Below are 17,826 nucleotides of genomic sequence, written 5' to 3' on the forward strand. Positions count from 1 at the left end.
CAGGGCCGGGGTGGCTTGGAAGTGGGGGGTACTGCAGGAATGAAGGGCAAAGGGTTTTATCTGAAGAGTGTATGTGTGGGTTTCTCAGGTAACAGCAATGTTCTGAGGCATGGTAAGGCTACTGACCAACAGTTTCAGACAGCTCTCAATAAGCGGCAGAAATAGATTATGAACATTTCCAGTTCCATTTCCAGTTCTAAAAGCCCAAAAGATAGGCCAGTGAAATGGCTATTTAACATTTACCAGCAGGTTACTATCTCTTGGGTCAAGACTGATGACCTGACTTGAATTCCCCAGAACCCATGCAGCAGACAGAAGTAACTCTCACAACCTGTCTCTGGTCTCTACATGTATGTATACCTTGCATGGCTTGTGCAACATCGCCCCCCCACACACACAAATAAATAGATAAAATAAAAAGGGCAGAATCAAGCATTTAAAATTAGTCTTTAGAAATGCTTTCATAAAAGCTTTAACATTTATTGACTGATGGTGCGTATGAGAGTGTGTACGTCTATGTGTGTACACATATGTGCGCCACAGTGGCATATAGAGAGGCAGAGGAACACTTGTAGGGGCCAGTTCTTTCCTTCTACCACATGGGTCCTGGAGATCAAGCTTGGCAGCAAGTGCCTCTACCCTCTGAACCATGTCACCAGCCCCAAGTCCATTCTTTATACTATAATTTCATTCCATACTCCTCCTATGTTCCACGCTTCGCTGTTGCTGTCTCCCCTCCCCCACCCTGCACATTATGTTACTGGAGATCGAATGCAGGCTCTCACTCGTGCTAGCAAGTATTCAACTACTAAGCTATATCCTCAACTATTGTCTATTTTCTCATTAAGTTGCCCAGGCTGGCTGGCTTTGAACTAGCACTCATCCTGCCTTCATCTCCCCCGTAGCTAGTATTAAAATTGTGCACTACCAGATCTGTCGCTGTATAAATTTTCAAAAATCATATTGTCATTTCTCTTTTTATTGATGTTTTTAAGGAAACATTCATTTTCTTCCATTTCCATGCGGTTTCTTTTTGGGTTGACCTTGGACAAGTTACTTTGTTTCCTAAGATGCAATTTTTTTTAATATCCCTAGAAAATGGACATTAAACAAGCCCAGCCTCTAAGGTCATTGTAAGGTTTGAGAGAGAGCAGAGGACTCACTTAGCTCTACGCCTATAGAAAGTCCTCCAGAGGGCAAGGTGTTACGATTTGTATTAGTGTTACTATTACATCTTTTTCCCTCTGTATTTCATGCCCAGTTTAATGAAAGCCTGGCTTGCAGTTTGTTGGGTGGATGAACAGATGATACATTAACCTCTGCTGCCATGTCTTTGCAATTGATGAGTGCCATATGTAAAGAACTGAATAAGCGGAAAACCCACAGATCAGCAAGCTAGGAAGTGGATTCCTGATTCTGTGGATGTTCTTAATGTCTGGGTAAGGGTAGTTCTACTATGAGCCCATGTCAGCAGTCCTTATCTTTGTATCTTGGCCATCTCCAGCCCTTCTCCCATCCTGGGAACATACCTGTGTTTAGGCTTCAGGCCAAACATTTCATGATCAAACCTTTGGTTTATCTGTTTTTCCATAAAGCCATTTTTAAATGATGAACCAAGGATCTTTGACAAATAGTAGTTAAGTCGAGATGAGAACAGCACATCAATAGGATATCCATTTTTCCCTACACGGTTCAAGATCCAAGCTCCTCTCCTGGTACTGAGGAATACCTGGGGCATGGGAAACATTGTTTTGATCAGTCTGGCTCACCATCCTTCAAAAGCAGCCCCATGCTTTTGTACTCCTCCTACCCCACACAAAGCAAGTAACTGTAAAGGTTAAGTTTAAACTCATTATTGTTTTAGTCCTATATGAAAGCAAAATGCCCTGCTGTTTCCTTCCTAAGCTGGTATGTTCACTGGCCATGGATGCATCTTGCTGTAATTGCTAAACAAGCCCTTTTCTTATAAATCAGTGGTTCTCAACTTCCATAATGCTGGGATCCTTTAATACAGTTTCTCATGTTTTGGTGACCCCATCAACCATAAAATTAATTTTGTTGCTAATTCAGAACTAACTTTGCTACTGTTGTGAATTGTAATGCAAGTATTTGTGTTTTCTGGTGGTCTTAGGGGACCCCTGTGAAAGGGTTGTTGTGAGCCACACATTGAGAACCATGGATATAAGTCCCCCCACGTCTATGCACTTTTGAGTCTCAGATCAAATCTGGTCCCTTTATAGGACACCGCCAACCTTTCAAGGTGATCATTTTCTCTCCATCTGCTGAGCCTTCCTAGTACTCACCATCTACAGAATGCATTAAAAATGATAGAATCAGGACTGAAGACATGGCTCAACAGGAAAAGCATCTGCTGCCAAGCTTGGAAAACTAAGTTCCATCCCTAGGACCTAAATGGTGGAAGGAGAGAACCAGCTCCTGTGGGTTATCCGCTGACCCCCACATATGCATCATTCCTTGTGTACTATCCCATACCCCACACAGAGCAAATAACTGTAAAGCACTTAAAAGCAAACAAAAAACAAAACTGTGGAATAGTAAAGCTGAAAGTAATGGCAGATCTTTTAATCCAAAACCCTCAGGCATTTTGCCACTGACATTGTTTGCAAATGTTACAAAAACCTTGTTTATCATTTGTATCATTTTTATGTCATTTATCATCAATAACCCTGTTAGAGGAATGGTATATTATCTATGTCACGTATTTATAAGCTCTTGACCTCTGACTCTCCCAGCGTGTTTGTCCACAGCAGGAGGTGTAACCTGTGCACCCTTAGTCTCCTTACTGATATCTGTGACTGGTAAGTAAGCCACTGCGACAGGCCCTTTACATTTTAATTTAACCAACACAGTAACTCTCGAGGAAGCAACTGTCGGTTCCATTTTATGGATGAAACGCATGGAAAGAGCAAGTCACACAGTCTGGGGTCATCTAGCTAGAAAGTAGCAAAGCTGACTTTTACAGTGTCTAACTCCCGAGTCTGTATACAGAAATGTTTCACTGACTGATGACAACTAGGAAGACTGCTAGTGGTACTATAGGGATCAGGCTTCCTATGTCCCCTATCGGCCAAAGTCCATGCTAAAAACTGGCTAAAGGCTGCTGTTCAGTTACCAGCAAGAGGATTCCATATCCCCCTCTGGAGGTGATTTCTAGAGCTGTAAGAAATGTCCATTGCTTCCAGGCCTTTTGTCTAAGCTCTCAAGCAGTGAGCAGCCTGTCTGCAGAGGAACAGTCCTTTCCTCCACACATACATTCTCACCGATGGGAACCCAAGGGCTTGCATATGAAGGCACTCAGCGTTGAAACCGCATACATATTCCGAGGAACCAGATGCTTTTGTGTATAAGCAGTACAACTTCGGGAAAGTAAGGTCAATGCTCAGAGGCTTAATTAAAAGTTTCCTCATTTACTCAACAGTGACAGTAATGCATGTCAAGGTAATTGTGAGAAATTGTGTTTTTGTAGTGGTGTGATATACAGGGAGCACTCAATAAATGTTTAGTGGCTGTTACACTTTAACTTCAGTTTGCCATCTCTACCTGTTTATATAAGGAAACTATTTACAAATCTTACTGTAAAAGGAATATGTAAGGAAATTATTTAATCAATATGATATTGTATCTTCATTGAGTCACTACTTCATTGGCAATAGGTAAATGCCTACCTGTTTTTCAGTAATTGTGATTATTCTGTTTCTCTACAAATATGCTTCAAATTATTTCAAGAAAAATCTTTAATGCTACAGTTTTGTTGAACGATATTTACCCAGCAACTCTGCCCCAACAATACCTCTGCTCAGTGCTCCTTCCATGTCTAAACAAGAAGGTGATTTCCTATATTACTCCATGAGTTGATTCTATAATTATCAGGAAATAAACAAGTTGGGTGGCTCACAGTCACGTGACCTTCAGGAGAATCTGATGCCCCTGTAGTCATGTATGTATACACACACACACACACACACACACACTCAATAATAATAATAAAAAGAAGTCTCTAAAGAGCATTATGTCAAACTTCCTTGACACATTGAAATTCATAGGTCCATTTGAAAATTTTGATTTATAGGTTATATATTCAGCATCAACCTTGAAGCTGCAATTTGGCAGTGAACAAGCCCCGTGTGTTTGCTGCTGGACTGGGTGGGCCATGTGTAGGTCTCTGTATGCTTTGCTGGGTCTACTATCTGGGTAAGAGTGAAGCAAAGTAGACCAATTATTGATGCAAACCTGCTTGGCTGTGTGACTGATCTCTACAGCCAGGTCCCCTCCAGAATTCCCAATGCCAATTACAATGACTCTTTTCCCAGTGAATTCTACTGGGTTCTTATAGTCTCGACTGTGAAAGTACTTCCCTTTGAACTTCTCAATTCCTACAAGACAAGGGAAAATAGTTATTGGGGGATGATCTGAATGAAGAATATTATTTGTCAAATAACATAACGTGTTTTGTCTTCTTTTGTGGTGTTTAAAGTTTAAACTTATATATTTTCCACATTCTCCCTTTATTAAGCAACTCTCTCACCTTTCTAAGCATGTTTGCTTCTTTTCTTCTCCTGTTGCCTGTGTGATTTCCCTATCATAAATAATTTGCATTTAGAATCTGAAGACACAAGTCCGGACAGCCTCAGAAAACCTCCTTTCTCCTTTATCTTTTTATCCTCACATTAAAAAATATTTTTAGATACTTTTTAAAAAAGGTTTAGTCATTATGTATACAGTGCTCTGCCTGCATGTAAGCCTGCACACCAGAAGAAGGTGCTACATCTCATTATGGATGGCTGTGAGCCACCTTGTGGTTGCTGGGAATTAAAACCCAGGACCTCTGGAAGAGCAGCCTGTGCTCTTAACCTCTCAACCATCTCTCCAGCCCTCATTCCCACATTTTTATGTGGATATAGGGCATATGTAGAGTATATTTCTAAAGATAAAAGTCCAGGCCAGAAACATGAAATGAAATGCTTTAAGCTCTCCATTCTTAGAAACTCAATATTTCTGTTTCTTCTTCTTCTTCTTCTTCTTCTTCTTCTTCTTCTTCTTCTTCTTCTTCTTCTTCTTCTTCTTCTTCTTCTTCTTCTTCTTCTTCTTTTGATGAAAAGAATCTCTAATCCCAACTAATACTAATCAAGAACTAGCCAGGTGGTGGTGGAGCACTCCTTTAATCCCAGCACTTGGGAGGTACAGGTAGGTGGATCTCTGTGAGTTCGAGGCGAGGCTGGTCTACAGATCGAGTTCTGTGACAGCCAGGGCTACACAGAGAAACCCTGTCTTGAAAAACCAAATTAAAAAAAAAAAACTCTTGAATTCTTTAGGTTCTGAGGAAAACATAGTCACCAGGAGTTTAAATACAGTCATTCAGCATGTTGAAAATAGATTTCATCACTGGACAGAGACTATACACATCTAGATGGCAGATGTCAATAGAAAGACACAATAAACCTGAATGTGTGAGATTGTTGCTGGTACAAGATGGCCTTATGATTGTATAGCACACTTTTTAAATGCATAGAAGAATTACACAAAGTACAGAATAGTAAATGCATAACGTGTGTTGTCCAGTGTTATGTATTTAATAGACCTAAATGCTGTAATTTTAAACAACTTGAGAATGCAGTAGATTGGTATGCACCACACCCCTACAAACAGCATTTTGTGCTTCAGTGTCACAATGGCTAAGCCCTTACAAAACAACAGGATTTTTTTCCAAGCTGCTTACAATATTATGGGGCTACCATTGCACATGTAGTCATTCAATGACCAAAAAATAAAAATGACATTAGTTTTCCTCTAGTCTTCCAAACTGTCATCCTCCTCAATTCCAAAATGGCAGCAATACCCATTACCCTGACATCGGCTGGGGAATACATTTAATTAGGGTAAGACTTTATTTATAAGAATCACTCTGACCCCGCCCTTCCCATTCCTCAGGTCAGACCACAGTCATGGCTGCAGTGTCTTCCCTCCTGGTAGGTTACTCACCAGGAAAGCTGTTCAGGGGTAGGTGAGCATCCGTGTGATGGCCTGTGCAAACCAGGACTCCATCAAAGACATCCACCTGTTTTTTCCCTCCACACTCAGTGACCACCTCCCATTGGCCAGAAGTAGAGAAATCAGGTTGCTTCTTCACGCTGCACACTGTGGTCTAAAAAGTGACAGGGAACTGTAACCACAGCCTATAGAGTATATGTCCTCCCTGACACAACTCCCTGCAGAATGGCACTTAAGGGGCTGTCACAGGCACTTATGGGGCCTCTGGAGGATATAACTGATTCACGTACTCCATGAATGTCAAAGGGGCAGGTCACAAAATTGAGTAGGCAATTTAATGCATTGTGTCCTCTGCTCCTGGAACGAGTATAAATTTCTAGGTCTGTTTCCAGAGCTTCTTCCTGGCATTAGTGACATATGCACTAATGACCCATTTCTCCTCCATCCCTTGATATCCCCCATCCCAAGCCACCCCTGTGTCCTGTTATCCCAGTCTGGTTTGCATATGGCTCAGATACAGGTCAACCTTTCCACTGGGCACAGCACACACACCCCAGTGGCCCTCTTTGTATGTATTGGAGTCTTTCTCTGCCTTCCGTAGATGTTCATTATAAAGAAGCAGTGAGATGGGGTAATTGGTGGCATAATTTTTATCTTGGTAAAATAAAAACATAAATAAATATGGGTTACTCTGCACAGCACAACCATCAAGAATGTGTTCTGATGTGCTTCTGGAGCCTTGGCCGTGACGTCTCAGTGGACTGAGAGATCCCACCAAGCCCCACCATCTTGAACCACTTGAAGTTCTCTCTGTCATGAGTATTTTCATAGGTCAGTGCTTCTGCCTGGATCACACTTTTGTTCCTTCTTTTCTTGGCAGATTCCTATTCATCCTTCAAAACTCAGCCCAGATATAATCTGCTCTAAATAAACTTCCCCGAAGCCTGGTATGTTGGTCCTGATGGGCTCAACAGCTTCCTCTGGGCAGCTGTGGGTAGCTGTCCTCAGCATGGGCTCCTTCATTTTTATTAGTCCTCTATATAATGCATTTTTATCTGGATTTTTTTTTGTCTCTGCATTTTTAGTGCTTGGCACAGTACCAAGCTTATTTGAGAGGTGTCTCTCTTAAACAAAGGACAATCCACAGGCTGCAAATGTCTGGCTTTGGAAGCTGTTGTTGAATGTTACCTTGGGCATGGTTTAGCATTCTGTTATTTAGCATTCTGACTAATAGCATTCTGACTATTCTAGTCAGGAGATGGTTTGTTTGGGCTTTTGCCGCATGTCATAAATATGTGTTATTTTATGGCCATGATTACAAATTATATAAACATGACAGAAAGAAGGAACCAGAAACCACCTGGGATAATCATGTTGTTTTATAGACAAGAAAATTTATAGAAATTAAAGGTGAGAAACTCATTTGTCCAAGACCACAAGCTAATGTGTGGTAGAGCAAGGACAACAACAACAACAACAACAACAACAACAACAAAAACATGTCTATTTCAAACCAGTCTTGGCACATAACACACACAAACCATGCTTCATTATTCATTGACTGATGAAGAATTTCAAGCAGGAAGCCAACGAAATTTCTTACCTTGAATTTGATGTATTTCAGAAGGTCAAACTCTTTAGCATACATCCTGAAGTACTCCAGGACCAGGGAGTTGTGCATGAAGTTGGGGTAACGGTCTGGGATGAGGTAGTCACTAAAGCACATCATTTCCTTAGAGGTGTTGATAATCACGGATTTGTAAATACTGGCCCTTCCTTCTTCAGGGTTTTCCTGTGGCAAATAAGAAGTATCTATGGCGACTTGAGAATCAACCTCATGATTTGTAAGTAGCCAAGGAGCATTTAAAAAGTTATCTGAGTGAAATGTATATCTTTTTTTTTTTTTTGAGTGAAATGTATTTCGAGCAACCAACACACACACACACACACACACACACACACACACACACACACACACACACACACCCCTTCCACATCTCCCAATATCTGTCTTCCCTGTAGTCATTTCTTTGCTCTTGAAACTGAATTGTCTTTCTAACTTTCTTTTAAGCAGCAGCATACAGTTGGCATGACATTGAATACCTAAGTCATAAGTAATCTTGCAATACACTTAGAAAGCTCACTCTGGTGGGAGCCATAACTCACTGAAGCATTCCAGCTATCCTGAGACCACTGTACTGTCAGGAAGCCCAACCAAGGCCCATGAAGAGAAGGAATATCTGAAGGTAAGAATTATCCCACCAGCTCCCAGTAACTCTAGCCATTCCTACTGGAGTTCTAACTGTGTGAAGGGTCAGTCTCAGCTGTCCTCTGTTTACAACATGTGAGAACCGCCCAGCTCAGTGGGTAAGTCATGGGAGTTTCCACACACATTGCAGCACCATCGGAAAACACCGTGTCATGCGTGAATCCAGCTGTGCAGTTGCGGCACTTGAGAGTACTTTCTGCTCTTGTAGAGGATCCAGGCCCAGCTCCCATCACTCACAGGGACTCCCACAAACATCTTTTGGCCTCTGCACACAGGTGCAAAGACATGCAATCAGGCAAAATACCCACCCACATTTAAAACAAAATCCAGGCTAGCTGGTGCGCATTTGTAATACCAGAACCGAGGAGGTGGAGGTCTCCGGAGCTCACTAGCCTGACCAGCAAGCCACAGGTTCCAGTGAGAAAACAAATATTTAAAAGTAAAGGGGGATGACTTCCATTTGCATGCAAAAACATGTGGATGTGCACACAAAAAATGTGCACGAAACATACATGCATATACACATACACAAAGCCCTACAAATTTCAAACCTATGTAAGAACATTGAAAGTAACCTGCTATAACTTTAAGTGAAAAAGTAATATGTACCATGAAATTAAATGTACATCCTAATTATCTATCTATCTATCTATCTATCTATCTATCTATCCGGTTTATATAATTACATATTGTACCTTTCCAGTACAATGTATTAATTATATATAATTTGTGCATGTGATTTCAATAGGGAAAATGGTTTACTTAAAAGGTGGGATTTTTCCTTTTTATGAAAATATTTGTAAAATATTCATGATAAAGTAAAATGCCCAACAGAATAGTATAGAAAGACACTTACTTTCTTGAGTCAATAAAAATAATTTAAAACATGCAAGCAGGTATCCTTATGCTTAACAGTGAGAGACTAAGTGCTTTAATTTTTAAAATAATTTATTTAACTTTATTTTATGTGCGCGAAGGTATCAGATCCCCTGGAACTGGAGTTACAGACAGCTGTGAACTTCCTTGTGGGTGTTGGGAATTGAACTCAGGTTCTCTGGAAGAACAGCCAGCGCTCTTAACCACTAAGCCATCTCTCTAGCCCCTTAAGTGCTTTAGTTTGATTAGGAACAAGGGTGTCCTTTCTTAACACTCATAGGCAGCACTGTCCTGGAAGTCCTAGCTATAGGTCCTACAAGTCATGAAAGAGGAAATACAAATTAACTTTGTGACCAATTACAAGACTGTCTATGAAAAAAAAAAACTCTCAAAGAATAAAAAATAAAACTGCAACTATTGGATACAGCCAGGCCATACAAAACAAGGTCAACCTACAAGTCACTGCAGGGCTAGGGGATGACTCAGTTGGTTCACTGCAAGCATAGGAACCTAAGTTCAATTCCCAGTACCTCCATTTAAAAATGCCAGGTGTAGTGCCATGTGCTTACAACTGTAACATCAAAGAGCTGGAAGCAGATGGCTCCCCAGGGATTGCTGCCTGGCAGCCTCCTTTTCTTAGCAAGCTCTAGGTTAGCGAGAGAAAGAGACCCTGTCTCTTAAACAATGGACCATGCCTAAGGAACAACACTTGAGGTTGCATACACGTGAACCTGCACATGAGCACACTTGTACATTTACACACACACACACACACACACACACACAGAGAGAGAGAGAGAGAGAGAGAGAGAGAGAGAGAGAGAGAGAGAGAGAGAGACACGCACGCATGCACAGATACAGAGACACACATAGGCACACACCAATCAGTTGCATAGCCAGGCTTGGTGGTGCAGGCTTGTAAGCTCAGTACTTGGAAGCTGAGTCAAAGAATCCTGATGTTCAATGCCAGCCTAAACTACGTAATAAATTCGAGGCCATCCTGGGCTACAGAGCAAGAGCCTCAAAAAATAAACAAGTAAGTAGACTACCTGTATGCAAGAAATGAACAATTGGAATTTTTAATTTTAAAAATACACCATTTACAAGACCACCCCCATTAAATATTTAGGCATAAATCTAACAAAAGATGTATAGGGGAATATGAATAAACCACAAAACAGAGATAAAGAAAAAATCAAAGATTGAAATAAATGAAAGCTGTTGTCTTCATGGATTGGAAGAATCAATACTGTTGAGATGCCTGATCTTCCTGCCTTAGCCTGAAGACAGTATGGTTCTGGCAGCAACCCAGAAACCCAGCAACCACTGCATAGCTATCAACAAATGGATTCTAAAGACTCCTGGAAATAGCCAACAGTCCTTAGGTGTGGCTGGCCAGAGTAACTTTCTTCTGAAGGTGGAAAAGGTGGTGAAACTCTGAAGAAGCCAAGCACACTCTGCTGCAAGTTAGGACATGAAGGTTAATGCAAACAGTGCCAGGTCATAACAAGAATGATTGCCCTTGGCATAATACACTGAGAATAGGATTTTACCTCCAAGATTGTCCTTCCCAAACTGAAGAACCTCAGGCTAGCCATGAGAAAAACATCAGACATATTCCAAGGAGGATATTCTACAAAATACACAACAAGTCCTCCTCAAAAAGGCCAAGGATATCAAAACTAAGAAAGTAAAAATAATGAAGCAAGGAAGACTAAGAAATCATCATAGCCAAAAGGGGCCTGAAGAGACACAACAATCCAATATTATAGGGATCCTGGAATAGAAACAAAACAAAACAAAAAAAACAAAGCCAGCATCAGGAAGAACTAAGTAAACCTAAGTGAAGCTTGGGCTTATGGGTAATGGCCCACAGATCATGAAAAACATGTCACATTAGTGTAAGATGCTAGCAATAGGGGACTAGCAAAGTCACAAGTGCTGAGGTCACAGGTGTGAGCCATCATGCCTTAAGAAAACTTAACAAATTAGCATCAGAAAGAATTAATCTATAACACGAAGGAGGCAACACTAGTTTAGCAAGCTAAACAGAAAAAGAGATAGGAAGATACAAATGGTGGTATCTGAAAGTATATTTAGTGACAGGTGAAACAATGAGGAATAGGAAAATATAAGTAGTGGCATCTGAGAAGGAAAAAAAACACCCAAATCCCAGGACTCATCACTTAAAAAGGGAACCCCAGTGTTCTTAACTGGATACTTGGTACCAATGGAAGAGCCCTAAAGTGCTGGGATCAAGTCTGTATAAGACATCCACAATTAATTGATCAATTAAGCTAACGGTATTGAGGGAAGGATAGCAAGACTGCAAATAATAAGCAAGGTGGTGACAGATTTCAAAAGATAAATTCTTAGGAAATCACTGTAAGTATTGAGATGGTTAGTAAACCATGAGTATTCAATATCTCAGCTTTTAGAACTATGTGATGCACAAGTGTGAGAATGAAGGTCCTAGTGCCAGGAGCATCCTGAGTGGAAACCAGGACAGCATTTTCCTTAGGGACTCGTTAGTCAGTTTTGTTTTTGAGACAGTGTTTGTATCTCTGGCTGTCCTGGATCTCCTTATATATACCAGGCAGACAATGAACTCACAGAGATCTGCCTGCCTCTGCCTCCTGAGTGCAGGGATCAAAGACATGGGTTACTGTATTTTAAATGGCCCAACTAGTACTTTGAAGTCTTATTTGTTTGTTTATCTCAACTCACAGAAATCTGCCTGCCTGTACCTCCCGAGTGCTGCAATAAAGGCATTGTGCCTGGCTCAGGCACTGATTTAAAAATAAGTATATTGGAAAGCTAATACATGGCAGGAATCCTGAGTGGCTCTAGAAGGTAATGCTGAGCCATGAAGACATGGCTGTTCTGATAGAAGCCAGGGCATTATGACGAAACATAGGTTACTGATTTTCATAATGTGGTGGAATTCTGCCAAGAGGACAATCAGAAAATAAATGTCATTAAGACCTCTAGAAGATAATCATTTCAAGCCACTTTAGCAATAGAAATCACAAACCTGATATTCGGGCACGATGTTGGATACTCTCCCAACTTCCTCCCTTCCTGTGTTGGTTTCATGCTTGTCTGGGAATTAGTAATCCTGGCTCTGAGACTTAGTAGAGATACCAAGTGTGCAGGTCCTAGTCAAGGCCTACTAGCATGCTGCACCGTGCACCCAGCATCATCAGAAATGGTCAGTACACTTACTCAGTACTCAGTATTCGCAATAATTTTGTAAAATCGGCACTATGTGAGCTCTTTCTTGCAGAAACAGCAGACATGGGAGAAGTTAAGTGATTTTCCCAAAGTCACATTCATTCTAGATGATAGACAAAAGCTTTGAAGCTGATATTGTGTTCTTAACCCCTACCATATGTTCTGACTGGATTTCAAGAATAGACCTTTGTAAAAATCCTAATTAACACTCTTTTCAGCCCATGCCCAGGCCGATAAAGGAATGGGGGTCTCCTGATGGGACCCTTCTCCCTCTGAATAAGGACCAATGCCAGAGTGGATGTCTCTCTGTCCAGAGCCATGATGCAGGGCTGCATTTCTGTCCAACTATGGAGTGGCATGCAGCTACTTCTAAGGAGGTGGCTGGCGCTACTAGATTTTATGAAAAATGAAACACACTCATGGCACTTCAATACTATTAAGAAAGTGAGTTCAAGATGCAAGCTCAGTGAGTGACAGTTTGGAAATCAATGAGGGTGGGTGATATTTATTGAATAAGCACAACTCTGACTCCAGCAGAAGCGTTTTCTTTAGTTTCTTTGTAGGTCTCACTACAAAGGCCTAGCTAATCTTGAACTCACTCTGTAGACCTGTCTGAGGTCTGGTCTCAAAGGGATCTGACTGCCTCTGCCTCCCTAGTGCCGGGATCAAAGGTGTCCAGCACTGTGCCCAGCTACTATTTTATCTCTTACTAACAACTTGCCCAGTTGTATATTCATAGGGTTCAAATAAAACCTAGAGGGAGCAAAGGCCAAGGAATTTGACCTTCTCTTCTCAAGGGAAGGAAAAACAGGGCAATTTTTTTTCAAGGCAGGGTTTCTCTGCATAGCCCTGGCTGTCCTGAGCAATTGAATTTTTATATTCTTTTCAAGGACTAGGATTATCAGGATTACCTTATGTGAAAAGAAATGTGTATGCTGTGTTTGTATGTGTCTCTCTCTGTCTCTCTGTCTCTGTCTCTCTCATGTGCTCACAGTACATGCACAGGCCAAAGATCAATGTTGGGTGTTCTTAATTGCTTTCCACCTTATGTATTTGAGACAGGGTATTTTACTGAGCCTGGAGCCTGACTCTCTGGGTAGCCCCCACGTTGGGATTGATTACAAGGGCATGCTGCTTAATTAGACTTCTTTCTTTGTATTCCATTTCTTCCTTGCTTCCTTTCTTCCTTCCTTCCTTCCTTCCTTCCTTTCTTTCTTTCTTTCTCTTCCTTTCTTCCCTCCCTCCCTCCCTCCCTCCCTTCCCTTCCTCCTCCTTCTTTCCTCCCTTCCTTTCCATGTGAGAGCTGGGATGGGACTCAGGGCTTCCAGCAGTAAGCCCTTAGCATTTTCTAGAAAAGCAATCTCCCCAGCCCCAGGATTTTTTTTAAAAAATTTCTTTCTTTTTATTTTATATGTGTGAGTGTTTTGCCTGCCTGCATGTTTGTGTACTATGTTCACACCTGGTGTCTGAGGAACTCAGAACAGAGTGTCGGGTCCCCTGAAGCTGGTCTTAGGTGCTTGCAGGCTTCCATACAGGCTCAGAGAAAGCGCTCCTACCTACTGGCCTGTGCCATCTCTTCGGCCCCATCCTGGGAACTGCTTTCAATAGAAAAGAAGACAGAAGGAATTGCAAGCAGACACTTGGCTCTTTATCTATTGTCATGGACTGGGAACAGGCAGCGAACTTCTAATGTTTGCTACTTCTCCACTTCACACATTGTTTCACATGCCAGGGAAGAAAGTTCAGAAGCACACACGCAAACAAAACCCTTGGTCTCTGTGCCATTTTCGTGGCAACAGGAAAAGGAAAATAAGTGACAAATGTGTTGCATTTTGCAACCAGCCTAGAGAAAGGAACAGGCCTAAAATCTCAGCTGCAAGGGCGGAATTCAGTCGCCGCCTCGCTCTTCCTTATTCCGTGAACGGGATAATATGAGTCGCACAGGAGCCGAAACGAGTCCTTCAGCTATAGGGGCTCAGGAGATTTACCTGGAACCTCCACAGTCCTCCGATGTCATCAGACCTTTCAAAGCAGACAGGTTCCAAGCCTTCTTCCAGACAGCTCTTAATGCAGGTGAGCCCACTTGCTCCTGACCCAATTACAGCGATCCTTTTCTTGGCCATGGTGTTTCAACCGCTGCCTGAGCGTCACTTGTCCTAGAGAAAGAATGACAAGAGAGTGAACACACACCAGGCCACATGCAAGACCTGGGCCATAGCACACGAATAAATATAACAAGAGGTCTGGGGGCCAGGAGGTGGGTCCTCGCGGGGAGGTACCGGCTCAGGGCGCAGCTCCACCCCGGGGCTTCACTCCCAGGAGAGCCGCAATGTCTCAGCTAAACACAGCAGTGGCCAATGGGGAGGGGCTGTGCCGTCCCAACTCCTATCCCGCCCACCCGAGGGCGTGCACCTTTCTTTCGCAAACTAAAACAGCTCAAAACACTTTGGGAAGAAATGAAAACAATAGTGTTGTATGTTTTAATCTACAGTTTCTCAGCAGCTCTGCTGCAGAGGGAGAGCGGCCCTCTATCTCCATTCCTTCCCACTTTTCTTTCTGTGTCGGCTTTTAACTTCCTGTTTTCTGTTTTAAAGTGATAAAGTCCCACTGAACTTCAGAAGCTAGCCTTGCTCCAAATGTTAACAAGAAGAAAGTTCATATAGCGTCCCTACAAACAGGTGCTATATCCTGACTCCTTCTCCTCTCTCCACTGCAGAGCTCAGCTGATTCTGACCCGCAACTACAGTAGAATTTAAGATTGCAGTGAGCTGAGCTGACGGGCTGGGGGGTTGGGGAGGGGCAGTGACAAGTGCTTTGTGTTTCCTAGGTAAAGGAGCTCCCAGGCCAGTGCCCAAGATCAAAGCATATTCACATAATTTCAATTAAATGCGTGCCTTTTTTTAATTTAAAGTGATTTCTCTCTCAAAACCTCCATTTTGAAATTTCAAGTGTAAAATCAGTTAAAACTGCCAATACAATGGTTATAAGATTTCAGGTACTGGGACAGCCTGTATATAGCCCAGGGGTGTAGTTCAAATGTACAAGTTCATAGTCAGCACAAACCATGTCTGAAGTCCTGAGCCAAGATTGGCCTTGTGTAATACTACTATTTGTGTTGACTTTGCTCAAAATGGTTTGGTGCTAACCAATGCCTGTCCTTGGTTCCGATTTGTTGTGTCTCCCTTCCAGGCCAATGGTCAACAGTTCTTGAGGGTTTACCATACATGGTTCAACTGGCTTAAAGGAAATCAATCATGTAAACAAGCGAGCCCAAACGGCAGGTACTACTATGATTACCTCCAGTGTACAGTCAAGCCCTTCTGCCATTTCCTTTACCTAAAGCCTGCTGCTACATGTTTGTATGTTAGTTCAACTGATATATATATATATATATATACATATATATATATATAACTTGTGAGATATATAAATATATATATATATATATATATATATATATATATATATAACTTGACTATCACATGGTTTATTTCAACTACTTTCAACTTAATTTAAAAAATAAGTCATTTACTTGGAGAATCATTTGGCTGCTCCGGGAAGCCTCCTGCCAAGTATGTGGTCTAAATCTTATGGAAACAGCAAACATGCATGGGGGAAATGGAGCCTCCAAGCCTGCTGTATAGAACTGCCCATGATCAGCATGGGGTTTGCCCCTCATTGAATCCTCTCTGGAAATGCTCTCACAGACATACCCAAAGTTGTACCCACCAGTCTCCTAGGTGATTCTAAAGCCAGTCAAGCTGACAATGAAGAGTAACCATAATGACTGTGCACACAGTTTCTGTAGAAGTCAAAGCAAGAGCTTTACCATAGTGAAATTTTTAAAATATTTATTTTTATGTTAGGAGTATGAGTGTTTTGACTGCATATCTGTGAGTACAGCATGTACATGTATAGTGCCCACAGAGGTCAGAAGACTATGTCTTATCTCCTGGAGCTGGAGTTACAGATGGTTGTGAGCTGCCGTTGGCATGCTGGGAATTGAACCCAGGTCTTCTGAAAGAGCAGCCAGTGCTCTTAACTGCTGAGTCATCTCTCTAGCTCCCATTACACTCTCTTACTTTTCCTAATTCTTTTTGCCAAGTCTGCATTTTGCTTACGTTCATTCAATAACTATTCCCCTTTGGAGGCTACTTTAGCTGTGTAAAGTGGAATGCTTTTGAGCCTTGACTGAAGGATGGCCGCTGAAGTCAGTTGCTTCCTAATCACTGATTGTGGAACTGCCTGACTTAACATTGGGAAAGTCATTTGTTAGAGTAGTAAAGTTTGCAACAGTCACAAGTAGTTCAGGAGTCACACGTGAATAACACCATACATATTTCACACCTGCTGTGTTGTAGGTACTTGGTTCCACAGAGAAGGGGAACGGGCACAGGAGGAACATCATGGACACTGTGGTAGGCTGAAAACATGATCCGCAAAGGTGTCCACATCCCAGCTCCCCACAATCTGAATGTTTCCTTATATGACAAAAAAACAAAAACAAAAAAACCTGGCCATTGTGAGTAAGCTGAGTGCTTGAAGTAGGGAGATTATCTTGACCACTAAGTGGTTCCCTTACAAGGACAAGGATGTGTTTTTTTTTTTTTTTTTTTTTTGACAAGGTTTCTCTGTGTAGCTTTGTTAGACCAGGCTGGCCTCCAACTCACAGAGGTCCACCTGCCTCTGCCTCCCAAGTGTTGGGATTAAAGGTGTGCACCACCACCCAGCTCAAGGATGCTTTTTAGAAGAAGAGTGGGAGATGTTTGGCAGTAGAACCAGAAGACTCTGTGAACAATGGAAGCAGGATGCTATGCTACTGGCTTTGAAGATACAGAAAAGTTGTAGGAACCAAAGCAATGTGGAGCTGGAACAAGCCAGGAAACAAACCCGTCTTATAGTCGCTGGCAAAGAATCGAGTCCCCAAGATGCTGACCAAGGTAATAACATGTTTTAAGTTTGAGAGAACGGTAGGATGACCACTGTAAGTGTTCATAAAATTAAAAACAAAACCCAAAGTGAACTGAATAACTCCCAAATACCCAAATAACCCAAAACAGGTTCAATAGTAAAGAGGCAGAGGGGCTGGAGAGAACACTCAGTGGTTAAGAGCACTGGCAAGGCATCAATACGCATTAAAAAAATAAATCTTGTCTTTTAAAAAAGAGGCAGAATATAAAAGCAACTGTTTTTCATGGTCTGGAGAATGATTTACGAAAGTGGAACTTTTGTTTTTGGTTGAGTGAATATATCAAGTATGTAGTAAAACAAAAAAAGAATAAATAATGAGCGATAGGTAAATAGCAAAACACCATCAAAGTGGGTGCTCAAAATACCTAACAGAAACCAACTGGGAAAGATCTGCTCAGGCAGCCAGCTGGAGTTTCCAATTGAGAGTTCAAAGGGTTCCCGGTGAGACTGCTAAAAGAACAAATATA

General features: G+C 41.8%; 1 protein-coding gene across 4 annotated transcripts in view; it reads right to left on the minus strand.

Moving 5' to 3' along the window:
* The window catches only part of Fmo5 (flavin containing dimethylaniline monoxygenase 5), a 43,051-nt gene that overhangs the window by 8,969 nt on the left and 16,256 nt on the right, over window positions 1-17,826 (minus strand). The window contains exons 1-6 of one of the 4 annotated variants that reach the window (XM_027393746.2): window positions 14,801-14,947; window positions 14,377-14,544; window positions 7,613-7,801; window positions 6,001-6,163; window positions 4,252-4,394; window positions 1,530-1,729 (exon numbers count right to left, since the gene is read on the minus strand). In XM_027393746.2, the coding sequence (XP_027249547.1) occupies window positions 1,530-1,729; window positions 4,252-4,394; window positions 6,001-6,163; window positions 7,613-7,801; window positions 14,377-14,511 (830 nt within the window). In that variant the 5' untranslated portion in view covers window positions 14,512-14,544; window positions 14,801-14,947. The other 3 variants (XM_027393745.2, XM_035450965.1, XM_027393744.1) reach the window with 3 other exon arrangements.

The sequence above is a fragment of the Cricetulus griseus genome (genome assembly GCF_003668045.3).
Source record: "Cricetulus griseus strain 17A/GY chromosome 1 unlocalized genomic scaffold, alternate assembly CriGri-PICRH-1.0 chr1_0, whole genome shotgun sequence".
Lineage (NCBI taxonomy): Eukaryota > Metazoa > Chordata > Mammalia > Rodentia > Cricetidae > Cricetulus > Cricetulus griseus.